The 16,436-nt window shown below is 39.9% G+C and overlaps 2 protein-coding genes across 4 annotated transcripts in view; one reads left to right on the top strand and one right to left on the bottom strand.

The window, feature by feature from the left end:
- loxl2a (lysyl oxidase-like 2a) overlaps nt 1–11,423 on the top strand; it is a 29,590-nt gene extending 18,167 nt beyond the window's left edge. Inside the window, exons 6-14 of the mRNA XM_020633826.3 lie at nt 695–878; nt 2,651–2,802; nt 2,885–3,052; nt 6,033–6,198; nt 6,469–6,709; nt 7,190–7,305; nt 7,457–7,593; nt 7,995–8,106; nt 10,231–11,423. Coding sequence (XP_020489482.2) covers nt 695–878; nt 2,651–2,802; nt 2,885–3,052; nt 6,033–6,198; nt 6,469–6,709; nt 7,190–7,305; nt 7,457–7,593; nt 7,995–8,106; nt 10,231–10,301 — 1,347 coding nt within the window. The 3' untranslated portion in view covers nt 10,302–11,423. The remainder of the gene's footprint in view (nt 1–694; nt 879–2,650; nt 2,803–2,884; nt 3,053–6,032; nt 6,199–6,468; nt 6,710–7,189; nt 7,306–7,456; nt 7,594–7,994; nt 8,107–10,230) is intronic.
- On the bottom strand, nt 8,390–15,829 carry r3hcc1 (R3H domain and coiled-coil containing 1). Of its 3 annotated transcripts, none has more exons than XM_020633827.3 (9): nt 15,670–15,829; nt 15,168–15,306; nt 14,177–14,314; nt 12,730–13,183; nt 12,456–12,631; nt 12,215–12,285; nt 12,040–12,135; nt 11,739–11,865; nt 8,390–9,907 (listed from the first exon to the last, which is right to left on the bottom strand). In XM_020633827.3, exons 2-8 carry the CDS (start codon nt 15,263–15,265, stop codon nt 11,756–11,758), a joined length of 1,143 nt encoding a protein of 380 aa, XP_020489483.3. In that variant the 5' UTR covers nt 15,266–15,306; nt 15,670–15,829; the 3' UTR covers nt 8,390–9,907; nt 11,739–11,755. The 3 variants fall into 3 exon arrangements, with proteins under 3 accessions (XP_020489483.3, XP_065811109.1, XP_065811111.1); XM_065955037.1 differs by having other exon boundaries at nt 15,646–15,828; XM_065955039.1 differs by having other exon boundaries at nt 15,686–15,824.
- Nucleotides 15,830–16,436: the final 607 nt, after the last annotated feature.

The following is a 16,436-nucleotide window of genomic DNA, read 5'->3' as shown; positions in this document are numbered from 1 at the left end:
ATTTCAAATGTATTCAATTGAACTGTTGTTTTCCCACTGAGTATTTATTGTATATTAATGAGGCGTTGCTCTGGTAAAACCGCTTTTCTATCCAACCTGCAAAACATGGAAAAATCTTAACATGGTACAACCAGATAAGACACACACAGAGTGTTTTTATTCCTTTAACTTGTTTTATTTGCATCTTAAAAGAACATGCAGCAGTGTGAGCCTGTGGCAAATTTTGTTTTTTACTCTTGATTCATTATTACTTATTCAATGTATGACAGTTTCAGAATAGAGTTTTTCATTTTACTGAAGTTGTTGATGTTATATCTATAGCTAGTCTCAGCGCCGCTTATTGCAATATAGTGTTAAGAGAGGACGAAATGCTCATACACTTGCTCAAAAGCTAAAGTATTTATTTAATCAGAACATTTCGACCAGAGGTCTTCTTCAAGTGATCATTTTTGGTTTGTAAAAGTTTTTTCAAAAAATTGGAGCATTTGAGCGAGTGTGCAGGCATTTCTTCTTCTCTCTGCTGTTTGTGTACTGCCCTGCACCCGCTGTATGTGATGTGTGTGTAACTAGCCCTTTTTTCTAAAATGGAAGTTAACCAACCAAAGTAAATGTATCTTGTTAATTATACCCTAAAGATGAAACATATTTTTTTCTGTTACATATTTACCAACTTTTTCTTTGACTGTTTCCATAGCAACCCTTGGTTCGTCTAAGAGGCGGAGCTATGATTGGCGAGGGGAGAGTGGAGGTGTTGAAGAATGGGGAGTGGGGAACAGTTTGTGACGACACCTGGAACATTAGAGCTGCCACGGTGGTGTGTCGGGAGCTCGGCTTTGGGAGCGCCAAAGAGGCGTTGACTGGCGCCAGACTGGGTCAAGGTATGATCTACAGATGAGTCTCTGTATAATAACACACCTTTATTCAGCTGTACTGTGATAGAATGGTATAATCATTTTAAAGTAAAAGAAAAATGTAAAAATACTTTTGAGAAGGGATGAGTCATCATTTATAGGTCCTTCTATGGTGTAGAAGTAATCTTTAAAAAGTTAAAACGCTTTGGCCTCTTGGATAAATTGGCTTGATCTAACACTTTAAAAAATGCCAAAGATGTCTGTATGTTAAAGATTATTTTAAAACAGTCATTTACTAAGCTTACAATTCACCATTCCAACAATCTTTTTAGATTAAAGGATCCTTAAAATGTGTGTGATTATCTATTTTATGAATTAGAGCCTCAATAATCCAGAATTTTTGCGCTTCAAATGAAATCAGGGAGTTATTCTGTTAGCTCACTGCTGACTCCAAATACTGTAACAGTGGTGACCACAGTGACCTTCAGTAATCATCTTGCCTTAATCACATTTCACATTTACAGCATGTATCACTCAACAAAAGTCCAAACAAAACTTGAAGCAGAACTCATTTCCAGCTGTGAAAATGAAGGTGTGGACTTCAACCAACCACATCCACCTCCACCTTATCGTTGGCCTCTGTGTCCCCACCTGTGTTTGTCCACTTCAATCAGTCTAGAGCCTAAGTCAGCACATAAAGACATGGGGAATGTATGGAGTAGCACATTAATGTTTATACCCTGACCTAGATCCTGATTCTGGGAAATATAATACGCCACAGCAATATAAAAATCATATGTGCATCGGTGCAGTTGTTCCCTCTTAGGCCTAATTCTCAAAGCGAAACATAAGAGTGCACACAATGTTCCAGCAAAGAAGAAAAAAACAGCCTTTATGGGTTCCAGAGGAGGAATTCTGTTATTTGAGATCGCACAAGGTTATTCCAGGACTTTTCTGTATGCGCTGACAACTGGTTTCTAAAGCTGGTGTCACATATAGACCGAAGACTTCGAGGAGCTGATTCTGTTTGTTTTCAGAAGTCACTGAAGTGGACAAATCAGGAATGTCAATGAAACTTAAATGGTGCTTTGTGATTCCCAGATTTGTGGGAGTTTAGTTTCCAGATGTAGCTTTTATACGGACTATGCATTTCTCTTTTTACATGTTCTCTTATTTCAGCTTCAAAGTGTTACAAACTTAGGCTGAGTTTATTTAATTATTGCAATACTGGTCATTCATTTAATACTTATATATATATATATCTTTGTCCTTTTTCATCAGTCAAAACAGGAAACTGGCTATGAGATATCAGCAGAACTGATTTCATCCCGTTGTCATTTTATTTTCCTTCACTGGCTGCCACTCATGTTCAGTCTCTGGCTGTCGTCTCAGAGACTTTCCTCTCCAGTCACATTTGAATAAAAACCAGCATGGAGGGAATACGCACGCATGTTATTGTGGAAAATCTGCTGGCACACCCTTTATTTTTTATCTCTTGAAAAACAAAAAGGCTCAGAGGGGATTTTTTATTTTTTATTTTACAGGCCTCTTGTGTCTCATTTTCATCTGACATGGCCGACTGCTTGTTTCCTTTGTGCTGCACTTCTAGAAAAGAGAACATGTGAATATGCCCAGACTTAAACACACACGTGGGCTGGGCCACTGCTTTTGTAATTAGGGAATACACAAACAAGATGTTAATGCTCCACCTGTTTGTCCATTTTTTTGTCTCAGAAAGTTCAGTCGTGAGTTGAACTGAGGGACCTTTTCATGTGCCTGATGTTTTTGTTTCCCTGCAGGGATGGGGCCGGTCCACATGAACGAGGTAGAGTGCTCTGGTTTTGAAAAGTCGCTGACAGAGTGCTACTTCAACCGTGACGCTTTGGGCTGCAGCCATGAGGAAGACGCAGCAGTCAGGTGTAATGTTCCTGCCATGGGCTTCAAAAAAAGAGTGAGTGCCTCTATTTACATTACCAAAAAAAATAGAAATTTTTTACAGAACTCGAGAACACATTTGTCTTCTCTTTCCTTAGCTGCGGTTAAATGGTGGCCGTAATCCCTATGAGGGTCGTGTGGAGGTCCTGGCAGAGAGGAACGGCTCTCTGGTGTGGGGCACAGTGTGCAGTGACAGCTGGGGCACCATGGAGGCCATGGTGGTGTGCAGACAGCTAGGTTTGGGCTTTGCCAGCCACTCTTTCCAGGTCAGTTCCTACAGTATGAGTAAATGTTCATCTCCACACTCACTTTCAAGAATCATCTTTAAAATGAGCTTATCTTTGTGACAGACTTAAAGGAGATAGTTTGAGAGGCGGTTAAAGCTTTGGCACTCCTTTATGCTTCCATTACGGTTCATTTCATAAGATTTTGGACAAAACACTTTGAAATTAAATTGTATGAAATTGTGTTGTGGGAGACTGTTCCCTGCAGAAACTGAGCTTTCAACAACAGAACAGCAGGTATGAGGTTAGCAGTTAAACTTTATGCAAGATAATAAAGGGATGATACACACTTTTTAAACGTAAAGACACAAAGAAAGAACATAAAACAGACTTATCAGTAGAAGGTCAGGAGCCATACAGTGTATACTTTAGCCCTCCCCTTCATTAGCTGGAGAGAAAAAGTACTTTAATGTTTGTATATACAATCTTAACTTCAGGACTGTTAGAATCTTTTAGGAGTACATCAACCATTAAAAGTATAGGAGATAAAATTCAGTTTACAGCCATGTGTAATATGGACCATAAGAAGCCACTATGGCATTATTGCCCATTTCAATATTCATGTTTTGGGGAGGCCATTAACTCTCACTCTAAAAGGCTTGAGATTTATTGACCCTAGGGGGCAAAGTAAACATGTGGCTGTCTTGGAAACATCAAAAACACACAGTCAGTGCTGAGTGTAGGTCAGCGATGGTAAACCTACAACACAGTTGAGCTTTAAACTCCTCAGCAGGAGAGATGGGGGAAGCCTTCATTAGCTGTTTGAAGTTTGATGGAACTTTCCACTTCTTAAGCCTTTGGGCTTTCGTGGAATATTTTGGCAGCATCACAGTCCTGTCCTGCTTACGTTTTCTCTTTTTATCTCAAAGGAGACCCCAGTGGTTCCTTTATGTCACGAGGTGACAGGCTGGTAAAGTGAAAGCCCCCCCCCCCTTGTGTTCTTTAAATATTCTTATTGAAAGGCTTAAACCTGTGTTGTTAAGTGTGGTTAACAGAAGATGATATAGGACTGGAAAATATGTGTGAATCATGATAACAGCAGGAGGTTTTATGAGGGGAACCTGGACAGGATCTGTTGGAGGCAGTTTGTCTCTCTAAAGTGTGTTTAGGACAATTATGGGCAATTCTTTTCTAATGGAGCAACACGTAAACATGTCATTATATGTTTGTGGTTGTGGTGGAATTTCTGTAGTTATTTAGATTATTAATGTCAGTCAGACCTGATAGAGTTCAGTTGTTATTAGAACACCAAGTACAGCTTAGAGAGTGACAACTGTTCTTCCTGATATCTGTAAGGATGTTTGGTAGACTTATTGTCTGCTCCAGTGTAACTGATGTAGTTTAGGTGGGTCAATGTGACCCTGATAATGGTAATATCTTATAGGATATATGTGATGCCTTTCGAAAAGTTCTGCAGATGTTATTAAGCAAGACACGAGTACAGAAGTGTGATGTTGAATCATGTCTCCTCATGAGTATTCTTCTTATGTATGAACTTTCATCAACGTAAGCCATCTGAGTCAACTGAGTCGTATTGTATGGAGTCAAGTCTTAATCATTTCCTCGACAGTGGTCACTGCTGGAGCCCTCGCCCTTCAGTCAACTACAATTCAACCTTATCATTCTCTGAAGAGCTGTGAAATAAAGTGTCTACTTGTGATTCAATTATTTCCCTTTAGAATAAGTAAATTCTGTGCCGAGTCAAATAACCAGGTGATCACATCATAATAACACGTCCCTTTGTCAGTACATAAAAGTTCTTAACAGGAGGCTCAGGAGCGATAAATGTCTGCTCTTTGTTACCACAGCAGAGAGGCTTCAGCCCCTCCAGAGACTCTTTCCTGTCTGACTTTTAAATACTTCTGCAGGCGAAACCCACCACCACATGGAACAAATGACACAGAGCTTGAGCTATACCGCTGCATGTCTGTCCACCTCAGCCCACCATCATACCTCCCACATCCATATCCCCAAGCTCAGTGTCTTCCTCATGAATCCCCTGCTTCCATGGAAGATGATGAAAAGTCTTCTGTCACAGGTCATTTCCCTGAAGTCTGCGAAATGCTGTAAAATGCTGTAATAAGGCTGAGTCAGCAGAATATCTCCTCCTCGCTCTCTCTCTGTGTGTGTGTGTGTGTGTGTGTGTGTGTGTGTGTGTGCGTGCGTGCGTGCGTGCGTGCGTGCGTGCGTGCCTGCGTGCGTGAACTCTGATTAGATTTTCCTTGTGGGACATCTGGCATTAAATGTCTGGAAATTAAATGTAGGAGAGAAAAAACAAGTTAATGTTTGGGGCTGAATCGCTCCCACACAAACTTCCAAAACAGCTTGAGCACGAGATGCTCATCTTTTTTTGATTCAAATCAGCTGTGGTAAACAGAAAGGACCTACGAAATGAAACTGAAGACATTGCGGGATTAAACTGATCAAAGACGTTGAACTTATTAGTTTGGGTTATGACCTTACAAAGCAGAACAAATCACATTTTCAAACATTTTAAACAAAACTTGCCAGCTGCTGGATCTATACGTTCCCTACCAACATCCAAGTGATATCAATCTCCCTATTTAACGAGACTCAACTTGGACTCGATCACTCGGCTGCCCTGAAGTCTTGGCTAGTCTTCAGACCTGAAAGGAAAAAGTGACATGACCTGGGAAACCCACAGATCAATAAGAATAATGAAGAGAGCAACAGACAGGCCCTGCATATCCCACAGCTTGAAATGTTAAACCCATCAGCTCTTTGCATTAAAGGATGGGAGTAATGTAATAGCGATCGAAACAGTTCTAAAAGAAAAGGTTGAAATAATGCTGTGATTTCTTTTTTTTTTAATTGTGGAGTTCTCTACAATGCATTTACACTTTTTCTCTACAGTTACAGTTCTGTCTGAATCCGCTCAGATGCATTTGGTCGATGGGCTTCATCTCACTCATATTTGGTAACTCTGCTTCTCTTTTATCAGGAAACTTGGTACTGGGCAGGAGATCCCACAGCTGATGCCATTGTGATGAGCGGAGTGAGGTGTTCAGGGACAGAGCTGACTCTGGATCAGTGTCTACATCATGGGAAACACGTCAACTGTAAGAAAGGAGGGGGACGCTTCGCTGCTGGGGTCTCTTGTACTCAGAGTAAGAAGCTTTAAGATACAATCCCTGTGTACTTTAAGAGTCTTTTAATTTTTCAATAAAGACATTTAGAGAAGTCACATTATGAAAAGCGTGTATATGATCAAATGAATTATGCACGAGTTACATTAGTTTCTCCACTTCCAGGTTTCTGGTGTTTTGTGTGAATAGGCCAGAGAGGACCTGGTGCTATTCCGCTACTTTGAAAACTTTAAAGTTTGCTGATTCATTTTGTTTCTAACCACCACATTTCTTGTTTTCTCTCCCTCCCAGCGGCCCCAGACCTGGTCCTCAATGCCCAGGTTGTGGAGCAGACCACCTACCTGGAGGACAGACCACTGTACGCCCTGGCGTGTGCCCAGGAGGAGCACTGTCTGTCCACCAGCGCAGACGAAGCCGACCCCAGCTCTTACCGCCGCCTCCTACGCTTCTCCTCCCAGATCCACAACAATGGACAGTCAGACTTCAGGCCGCGCGCCGCTCATCACTCCTGGATCTGGCACGAGTGTCACAGGTGAGACTGCAGTTAAACTGTCTTTAGTTTGCTTCTGCTTTTATATATAGACTGTATGAAAATATGTTTTTATATCCATGAATTCGACCTGGAATCAAGTAACCCACTTTTAGTATAGCGCTGAAACATCATACTTATTATTAGTGCAGGAAAAACACTGATAGCTGACATTTTGAAAGCTTTTGAAGAACGTTACACTCTCCCTCAGCACCACACTGTTGTTTGTCATTTTCACAATTAACTTGTGTTTTTCTTTGGAGGGATGCAAATAAATGATGGTATCCAATAAATGAACAATCTAGTTTCCTTTAAATTCCTGCATTCCTCCGACTTTCAGGCTTATTCCTGCTTTAGTCTTTAAATGCTGTCTGGGCTGTTGTCATGGATAAGTGCATGTCAGTTATTATGAAGCTTCTAATTATCGTTATAAATATATACGATGTTTGAAGATCATGGTTTTCTTTCCCTTATTAAATCCAGACATTACCACAGCATGGAGGTTTTCACCCACTATGACCTGCTGAGTCTAAACGGCACCCAAGTGGCCGAGGGTCACAAGGCCAGCTTCTGTCTAGAGGACACATATTGTGAAGAAGGTAAAGACACCTTTCTTACTTCCTGGTTTATTTATTTTTTAGAACATACTGTGCTTCGTGTAGTCCTATTCTAGTTCCTTTCTTAAAGTAAAAACATAAATAAATCAGTCTCATCCAAAATATTCACAACGATGTGGAATGTTACCACCAGGTATCCAGAAGAGGTATAAATGTGAAAACTTTGGAGCGCAGGGCATCACGGTGGGCTGCTGGGATACCTACAGACACGACATCGACTGTCAGTGGATTGACATCACAGACATCAAGCCAGGAGACTACATCTTGCAGGTAAGACATCTTGTCTGCCAGTCTACACCTAGTAGATCTACGACATCTGTGCTGGAAAGATCGTCTCATCTCCAGCCAGCTTAGATTTACAGACCAAACATATACCTCAACTTTCCACGTCTCTGCATCTGCTCGAGTTTGGCATTCAGCCTAAGCACACTCTTACTGAGATATAAATAAGAGAGCAGGGGTTGTGGAAGGACAGACACTAAATTTACAAGCACCAGATTGGAAGACATAGCCAAAAAAAAAAATATCTCTATTAGTTGTGTCATTTAAAACTCACTACCAGTTAAATCTGAACTTCTATTACTAACTCTATAGTTCTGCTTGTGCGTTATGTGTAAATGAAATAAGAGTGTTGCTCTCAGATGTTTGACAAACATTTTTGATTCCTCCAGATTGTGATAAACCCGAATTATGAAGTGGCAGAATCAGATTACTCCAACAACATTATGAAGTGCCGCTCCCGGTACGATGGACATCGGATATGGACATTCAACTGTCATATAGGTGAGAACTTTACCTGAAAATGATCTAAATCTGACAGAAACATACATAGCTTGATGATAAAGAACTTCAAATCAAATGTTAAATATGACTTTTGTTTGTCCCCTTTATATTGGGTTGTTTTGATTCTAGTCACTGGATACATTTGAGTGTAAATATGTGTAAAGTGAGTCACAGTTGACACTTTGTAAACTGATATTTGTAAAGGTTTTGTTCTAAATAAGAGTCAAAAAGATACAGAATGTCCCTACTCTCCTAACACATTACTGACTGCTGTAGACCTTCATAACAACTGAACAACTCTGAAACTTTATTCACACAATTAATCAAGTTTAAAATAAACGTTTCAACGGAACAGTTCCACATTTATTTCTATGATCCACACTTCTTTTTCCTGAAACTCTTCAATAAATGCAGTTCAATTCTACAATATTGGACGCAAAACTGTCCTGTCACTCTCACATCAGGCACACGTACATAAGAGCATAACATGTAAACATCCTATTTCAGTGTGACAAAATTAAACAGTTTACATTTTCTGCTAGATAACAAAGTATAGAATTCTCTCTGAATAGCGTTGTCCCTTCAGAGTCTTACCTCTGCATGAAGAACTTAGAGGTAAGACTTGTGTTAAGTCAATGACAGCGAAACAAAAGCGAGTATAGGAACAGATTCATACTGTAGGCGTCCAAAACACAAACTTTAGTTAGTCAAAAACGGTTAAATTTGTAATGAGGAGAAAGACACCAAACATTCTGCCTCTAAGGAAACAATGCCGAGTTAATTGTGTGACACACAAAAAAAAACATTTGAAAAATAATTTAACATCTTAGAACATGTTTACAAAAAATAAGAATCTTTAAAATGAACTACAAAATTAGAAAATAACTATTGAGTCCAGTATAACATTAATGTGAAACACTGTCTTACCTTAGTAACAGATCTGATTCTGTTAATTAAACTAGCTTACATTTATGAATTGGAGTCGTTTCCTTCCTATAAAATCAGGGCGTGACTCCAGCACACAGTGTGATCAAACATCTTTAACCAAGTCCTGAGAATCAATCTTTAAAAGAATTACAAACTAAGAACCAGTCTGTAGGATTTAGTGACATCTAGTGGTTGCAGAAGGCAACAACTCCTCTAATACCTAACAAAGAACCACAAAGACCACCTGCTGAGCTAGATTTGTCCCTTTTGGGCTTCTGTAAGTACATTAAAGTGCAGAAAAATGTTCTCTGTTTAGGAGGACCCACTAGGTACAAAGGCTTCTTTAAACTGACCCAAAACACAACTATTCTTGTTTTTAGGTTTTGAACTAATAAACATTTGAATAACTATTAAATCCATCAGTGCCATAAGAAACCCTAAATCTTACACAATGATGTGAATGAACAACTGCTTGTATAGATTTACTATATCAATCCTACATCACTTTGGCAAAGAGGAAACAAAAACCTCTTTCTGGAACACCCTTGATACACCCTTCACTTTCAAGGCAACACGTTATCCAATCAGATCAGAATAAGCTATGGACTCTGATTTTATCCAATGATATCAGAGATATATTTACTGATGTAACACTTGTGCACCATCGTTTTATAAAAAGTGATAGGAATCACATTTTGAGTTTCCAAAGGTGTTGGGGACAAGCTGCATCTTTGAGGCTGTAGTGATTTAGTGTTCAGATCGAGATCTTAGACTTCACCAGGATGGGGCTCACCTATCAGTTATAGTCACTCTCTTCACACTCTGGAGCCTCTTCAGAGTTAGAGTGTTAGGGAGGCAGACCTCTACTGGATCCCTGAGTAGAAAAAAGAAAGACTGTTGGAGGCAAATCTGAAAGTTACATTTCACTTTTAGAAACAAAAAGTTGGGCTGACTAAGAGAACACTTACGGGTAAAGGAAATAAATTTGCTATTAGAAATGATAGAAACGTGGAAGGATTTCCAGCCCTGGATACTGTCAGAACTTCTTGTTCAGATGTTACGATGTTGACAGATCAAAAAGGGATTGGCACCGTCTCTAAATTTTGATTTCTGATCAGCTGCTTCAGCATTTGATTTGTGTTGTGAAACAAAGTATCGCTGTCGTTTTCATCTTTATTTCCCCGTCCAACTCCACAGGTGGCTCACTGGGTTCAGACATAGATGACATGTTCCCTGGATTGCTGACCAATCAGCTTTCACGCAAGTAGACCGAAGATGGACAGCGCGGACGGATATTAGGGGAGTGAATATGAATATTTGACAACCACTAGAGGAGCGGTGCTGGATTGTTGTTGGGCTCAGGGCTTAACCGGTACAATGGACAATGACTAAATGGGAAAACAAAGTGCTTGCTTACTGGATCGACTACATTCAGCTTTACCAAAGTGTTCTTATCTCTTCACTGCTTCATGCCCTTGTTGTCAGTGAAATTAAGGTTTTGATATGGTGCTTATCAGGAGAGACAGGTAGCAACCACATAACTTATTCTATTAATGATGTTAAAAGTTGCCTTCAAAGCCATAGTGCAAGGAGTCTGGGAAGAATCTCAAACCAAAAACCACCCTCATAATTTTCTTTTGATTGATGCAAATAGTCTTCTCCTGAATTTTGGTGCTACAACAGACTGCATTTTATGTTTTTCCTTAATTCTGCCACAAGATTAGAACTATAAACTGAAAACAAAGACAGTATAATCTTCATTATACGAGCTATAATTTGAGAAAAAACAAAACCTCCTTTGTTTATAATTCTGTATTAAACTATTAATGGTGATGAATTGAAACCCAAACTGTAATATGGGATACCAGAAGCTGGATTCATTTTATCATACCTGTCAGAGGGCCTAGAGTGGTGAATGCATTAGAGATATCTATCACAAGTGCTGGTTGGATTGGTTCCTAATTATAATTTTCAGTCATAAATTGTCAAAATTGAGCTGAGTGGGAAGGTGCTTCTATTCCAAAGATTTCGTGTCCCACAAACTTGAGCTTCACTTTGCTAAATCTTTTATTTATTAAAATCTTTCATTCTTGGTTTCCTTGGTAACATTTTTTGTACATCCAGTCAGCTTCTTCCTCAGTGTTGTTACATCATTACCATCAGGGACTATGATTATAGTGTGGTTGTTCTGTAAAAGCCACAAATGTATGTGAATATGCCTCCTCATTGTTTTGTAAATTAGTTTGTTTTTAATGGAGCAAATTCAAGAGTCCTTAATTTTGAAAGGGTACTTGTTACTTGCTTGCTGCCTGACTGTTTTATTTTGTATGCATGGGTGAATGTGGGAAAGTATTACATTTTTTTAAAAATAAAAAAATGGTCAAAGCAGATCCCATTTATGATGTTGAGTCTTAATGTTCCAGGGTAGAAGTGAAACAAAGACCAAAAGTCATGAGACACATAGCAGCGACATGATAGAAATGTACCGAATACTACAGTAAATGGTGTTTCACATTCTGTTAGCTGATACATGTGTTATGTGTCATCCTCAGATCATCAGCAAACAGCGATAATAGTTATAGTTGAACCATCACCACATCTCTAACAATGTCAGATTTGACCTTCCCTGGTTTCTTTTTAAATTCAATAGTGTGTTGATTTAAAATGCTTATAACTTTATTTGAACTTTGGTTAGTCGTGTTCACCTGCATTAGCCGATACTTCAGTATCTCTGCACTCTGCTGCGTCCCTGCAGCCCCAAGGCTCTGCTCACCATCCGCTGTGCAACAGCAGAGTCTGTCCTGGGACGTTCCTTCACTGGCTGGATAAGCTCTGGAAGACAGCACGCCCACAACCATTTGATCCAAATCCTCCAGTGCTAAAACTTAATTATTCACAGAAACCCCAGAAAGGCTCCTAAATACTAACAAAGATATTACTCCTTAAGATAAACGTTCTTCACTACATCAAGCATTACATGTCAAATAAGTGAAGTAGATTCTCTACCTGCATGTCGAAAGGCTTTGCCTTTGGCTTTTCTACTCCCTTCAGACAGAGCTCTTGTCTTTAGCCGCGGATGGGAGATGGAGAGGGCATGAAGTGCTGTAGAAGACATCGCTATATGTGAGCACAGTCATTCATTATTTAACCTCAATCTGTGCACTGTAGTGAGTCTTTTTACCTGCTGACTCACTGGAGAAAACCCCCAGGGCATGTGTTTTATCTATCCTCTTGATCTTCATTCCACCATCACTGTGACAGACAGGGGAGTCATTAGTAACTAGACCACCTGTCTGAGATCATCTAGATAGGATATTCATTAGGGTTTTGCTTAAAGCCACAGATGTAAAGTGTTAATCACACACATTCGCTACGCAGACACAAACTGACAGCTGGCTAACAGGTTCAGGCTCTAAACTTACCTATACTCAGCGAAAGCATCCAGGAGGTCATCTGTTTCGAACACATGAGGGAAGTTGTAAATCTCGATCACATGGCGAAACTCATCCGGGTTTATATACACGGTCTCAAACAAGCAGTAGTCGTTGTGAACATGCTCAATGGAAAAAGCTTCAGGCTCTTTTATACGTGCCTTGATCTATGGCCCACATAAAAAAAGAGAGAGAAAATGAAATATGAATGTTAATCCAAAAACACTTCAGCACAGAGCTGTGGACAATAACTCTATGATCATACCAAACTAGCAAGATCTTCAGTGTCCTCATCCTCCTCCAGAGTCATGTCAGCAAAGCAGGCCACAGTCTGGCCCCATACGAGGGGCTCAGCGTCATGAGGCGTCTGCAGAATCTGAGGACAAAGCTCTGAGCTGTCAGAAACATGACTGAGGTTACTGTCTGATGCACTGGGGGCCGTTTCCTGACTGGCTGTGGGGGAGGACATGGTGTTTTCTGTAGTTTCAGGCCTGGAACAAGAGTCAGGTGAGCTGCTGATGCAGCTATAGCTACTTGAAGCTGGCACAGGTAACTCTTGGTCTCCTGAGGGTATCTGGGAGTTTTGTAAGGACAGTCTCTGGCGAACTGCTCTTGGCATGTAAAGTGGTTTGTCTGGCCTCTTCGATGCTTTGCTTCGCGGTGTGCTCGTGACCCAGAAGGTGTTGCCTTCTGGGTCACTTTTTTCCTCCCCCTCAAGCCTACAGGAAAATATCAATGTTTTTACAATGAACAACTAATAAAAGTGTTCCACAAAAAGATCTTCATTTAAACTGTGATTTAGAAGATTAGACAAGAAAAATCTTAAACAGAACACATCAAATCTAAAATGAGAAAGTTCAAATACCAAGCACTGTGTCCAGGATGGTCATTGCACATCAAATACAGAAGACTTCTTTTTTCAATAAAAATTGTAAATGATAAGATTATCATCATCATTATCTTCAGTGAGGTGATCGGGCACTACTACTACCCAACTTCCGTTACGCCCAGCCTCTACCATCCCACTTTGTCGTCTCCACAACCACCGCCGCCCTCAGTCATGCACAGCCTGCACCGACCTCCACCTCAGCAGCGAGGAGGTGTGAACAACAGGAACTCAAGGAATACAAAGAAGAAATCCTTCCTGCGTCTTATCACATCTCTTATGTCCCCATTTCTCTTAACAACGAGTATGCTCTTTTACCTGCTATTTTGTAAAGCACCCGAGATAACACACACTTAAATTGGCGCTATACAAGTAATGACTGATTGATTGATCATTATCTCTGGATAATATATCTGATTGTTCACCAACATATGCATCAAAACCAACTTTGAATTTGCAAGAAGTTTAAATAGTTTGCTGACAGGGGCGCTGGTGGTTCAGTGGTTAGTGCGCGCACCCCATGTACGGAGGTAATAGTCGTCCAATCGGGCGGCCAAGGTTCGAATCCGACATGTGGCTCCTTTCCTGCATGTCATTTCAAACTCTCTCTCTCCCTGATTTCCAACTCTATCCACTGTCCTATCTCTACAATAAATGCACAAAATACCCCAAAAAAATCATCTCAAAATAGTGCTGATAAATTTGAGTCTTAACTTTATAATATAAAGAACTGTAGCATCAAGTGTTTCAATACAACTCAACAGTATTTCGTTGCTTTTAAAGGGTCAAACGTTTGAAAATTCAGTGACATATTTTTGTTTGGTACCTGAGCTCAGAATAGCAGACCACAACCTGACGACACCAGCTGTCTCCTACTGAGAAGGTAGTCAGGTGAGGCAGGTCCTCAATGGTCTGGTGGATCAGGTACCGTAGTCTGCTGGGTAGAGGGGGGAACAGGAGGACCCTGGGTAGAGACACAAAAGGTGTTACAGCACAGAAAGAAAATAAGAGCATATTTTACTTTAAAGGTTTTAAAGAAAGTTTTAGATAGTCCACACTTTGTTTCAGCATTAAGGTGACTTTATCATTGAGTTCAAAAGTCGTAGACTAAAATATCTAAAAGCACAAGACATGATATGATGTGTGAAATAAAGAAGTATATGATAGCATGCACCATTTCTATATCAGAAGTACATGTAAGCAAATGTGTGGCAGTAACTCACACTGCAGTAAAGCACGAGTTCAGATGACCCTCACTCAGGTGCTTCTGATCTCGTCATCAGAGGGTCGTCAAGTAAATCAACTGTCACCTACATGTTACAAACATGTCGGGGTCTCAAGCTTCCAGGGAATCATTGCTTATGATGTAGCATTGTGATAGTCATCAACATAACACCAGAACTATTAGAAAATGTCACAAGTCGAACTGTTGTTCTGGGCAAAGAGGAGCTTTTTCAGTTTCAAATCATGGCAACCCTCAAAGAACTAAATGAAGCTTTGCAGAAACTGGAGGAGTTGTGTCCACAGCAAGATCACTGAACGTCCTAACACCATCAGAAAATCAATCATCTTTGTTCCCGAAGAGATGGAAAAGTAACTATATCACAGGTACAGACTTTGTTAAATAGAGAGGGCCATAATGATACCCTGATGAGAATATTTCTAGGGGGTGTTTGTCTAACTAAAGGAAGGTAGAAGAGAGATGCACAAATGATTTAAACACACTTTGCCTAACCAAATAAAAAAAAAAACATAGTACACACACATAAAAGGCTAACACATTACTGTTGTTATTAGTTTAGAGGTGTAAACTATACCTTTTACGGTCGCTCTTCTCTTCGTATATTCCCACATCTTCTTTGACATGATGCACAAATTCACACTGCTCCTTTATGGAAAAACGGTAAAATGCCATCGAAACAAGGAAACGGCAGGTTGGACAGATGGGAACGGGTCCTGAGGAGGACAATGTTCGGACAAATATCAAATTATCTTCTTAATTTAGCTTCAGTGGCAAAACATGTCCATCACTTGATATGTATAGCCTATGATACAGCACAAGCTCATTACAAATAGTACAGTATGACCGGCTAGTTAAGCAACCATAGTTAATAAAACTAGGCAAAATTAATATATCTTCCTAAGTTAAAGTACATTTGAAATGAAAGCTATGTTTTTTTTATTCCCTGACATAATGTTACACCAAACATTACTAACTTTAAAACAAAGCTAACAGGCTTCAGTACTCGTTTACGTGCGACAGGTAACACGTCGGTCTACCAGATGTTTGCTAACCTGTGCTAATCTGGGCTGGTTTACCGTTAAAGTGTCCTACTTTAACGTAAGGTAGTTCAATGTGATGCTGTGTCCATGGTAGCTCAGGTAGCTTCTATCAAACTCAGTAGAAACACACTGTTAAAGATGCTAGCTAGCTGTTTTTTTTAAGCCTCCGGAAGCTCAGGAAGCAAACGGCTATTTTGGAATTTGCTCATATCCGGTGTGATTCTTTTCAAAATAAAAGCGACCTCCCCCAGGGGTGTGTGCAGGGCATAACCTAATGTAATATTTACAGCCTATGGTGCAGGGGTTGTAATGGGACACTGTGGGACACCCATGAAATCTGATTTGTCCACTCCGGGTGCTACCCAGAAATCCTTAATTGGCTATTTGCGTTGTTAGAGGCGAGACTTGTGTTTAAATCTTCTGGGTTGAAGAAATAAATACTTCACAGACAGTTCTGTAAGAGAGAAATTGGTTTCCGAGAGCAGTCAGACACTGGAAACTATAGAACACCATATCACCATTTGCATTACATACACTTTAGATAGGGAGAAAAGGGATGTAAGGAATACAAAGACTAGGGATGTGAGGAAGAGAATTAAGGATGCTTCATCATTTTTTTTTTCAAGTGAGACAGGGTTGATTTTTTAGAAATATACTATATATACTATATATATATATATATATATATATATATATATATATATATATAATTAAAGACATTTAATTTGAACAATGTAGGACGAGCTGACTGACTCTGAATGAAATATGGCAATAATGTGTTACAGGAGTAGAAGAAAAAGAAG

The sequence above is a fragment of the Labrus bergylta genome, chromosome 5, assembly GCF_963930695.1.
Source record: "Labrus bergylta chromosome 5, fLabBer1.1, whole genome shotgun sequence".
In the NCBI taxonomy this organism is placed as follows: domain Eukaryota; kingdom Metazoa; phylum Chordata; class Actinopteri; order Labriformes; family Labridae; genus Labrus; species Labrus bergylta.
Note: the sequence above shows the minus strand (reverse complement) of the source record. Positions and strands in the feature narration are given on the sequence as shown.

Excerpts from the sequence above, each read along its gene's own strand:
- r3hcc1 (XM_020633827.3), bottom strand. The coding sequence starts at position 15,265 with ATGGCATTTTACCGTTTTTCCATAAAGGAGCAGTGTGAATTTGTGCAT. Across the intron at positions 14,315-15,167 it reads GAGAAGAGCGACCGTAAAAG|GGTCCTCCTGTTCCCCCCTC; the intron begins GTATAGTTTACA and ends GTCTCTACCCAG. Across the intron at positions 12,136-12,214 it reads TTTCTCCAGTGAGTCAGCAG|CACTTCATGCCCTCTCCATC; the intron begins GTAAAAAGACTC and ends TGTCTTCTACAG.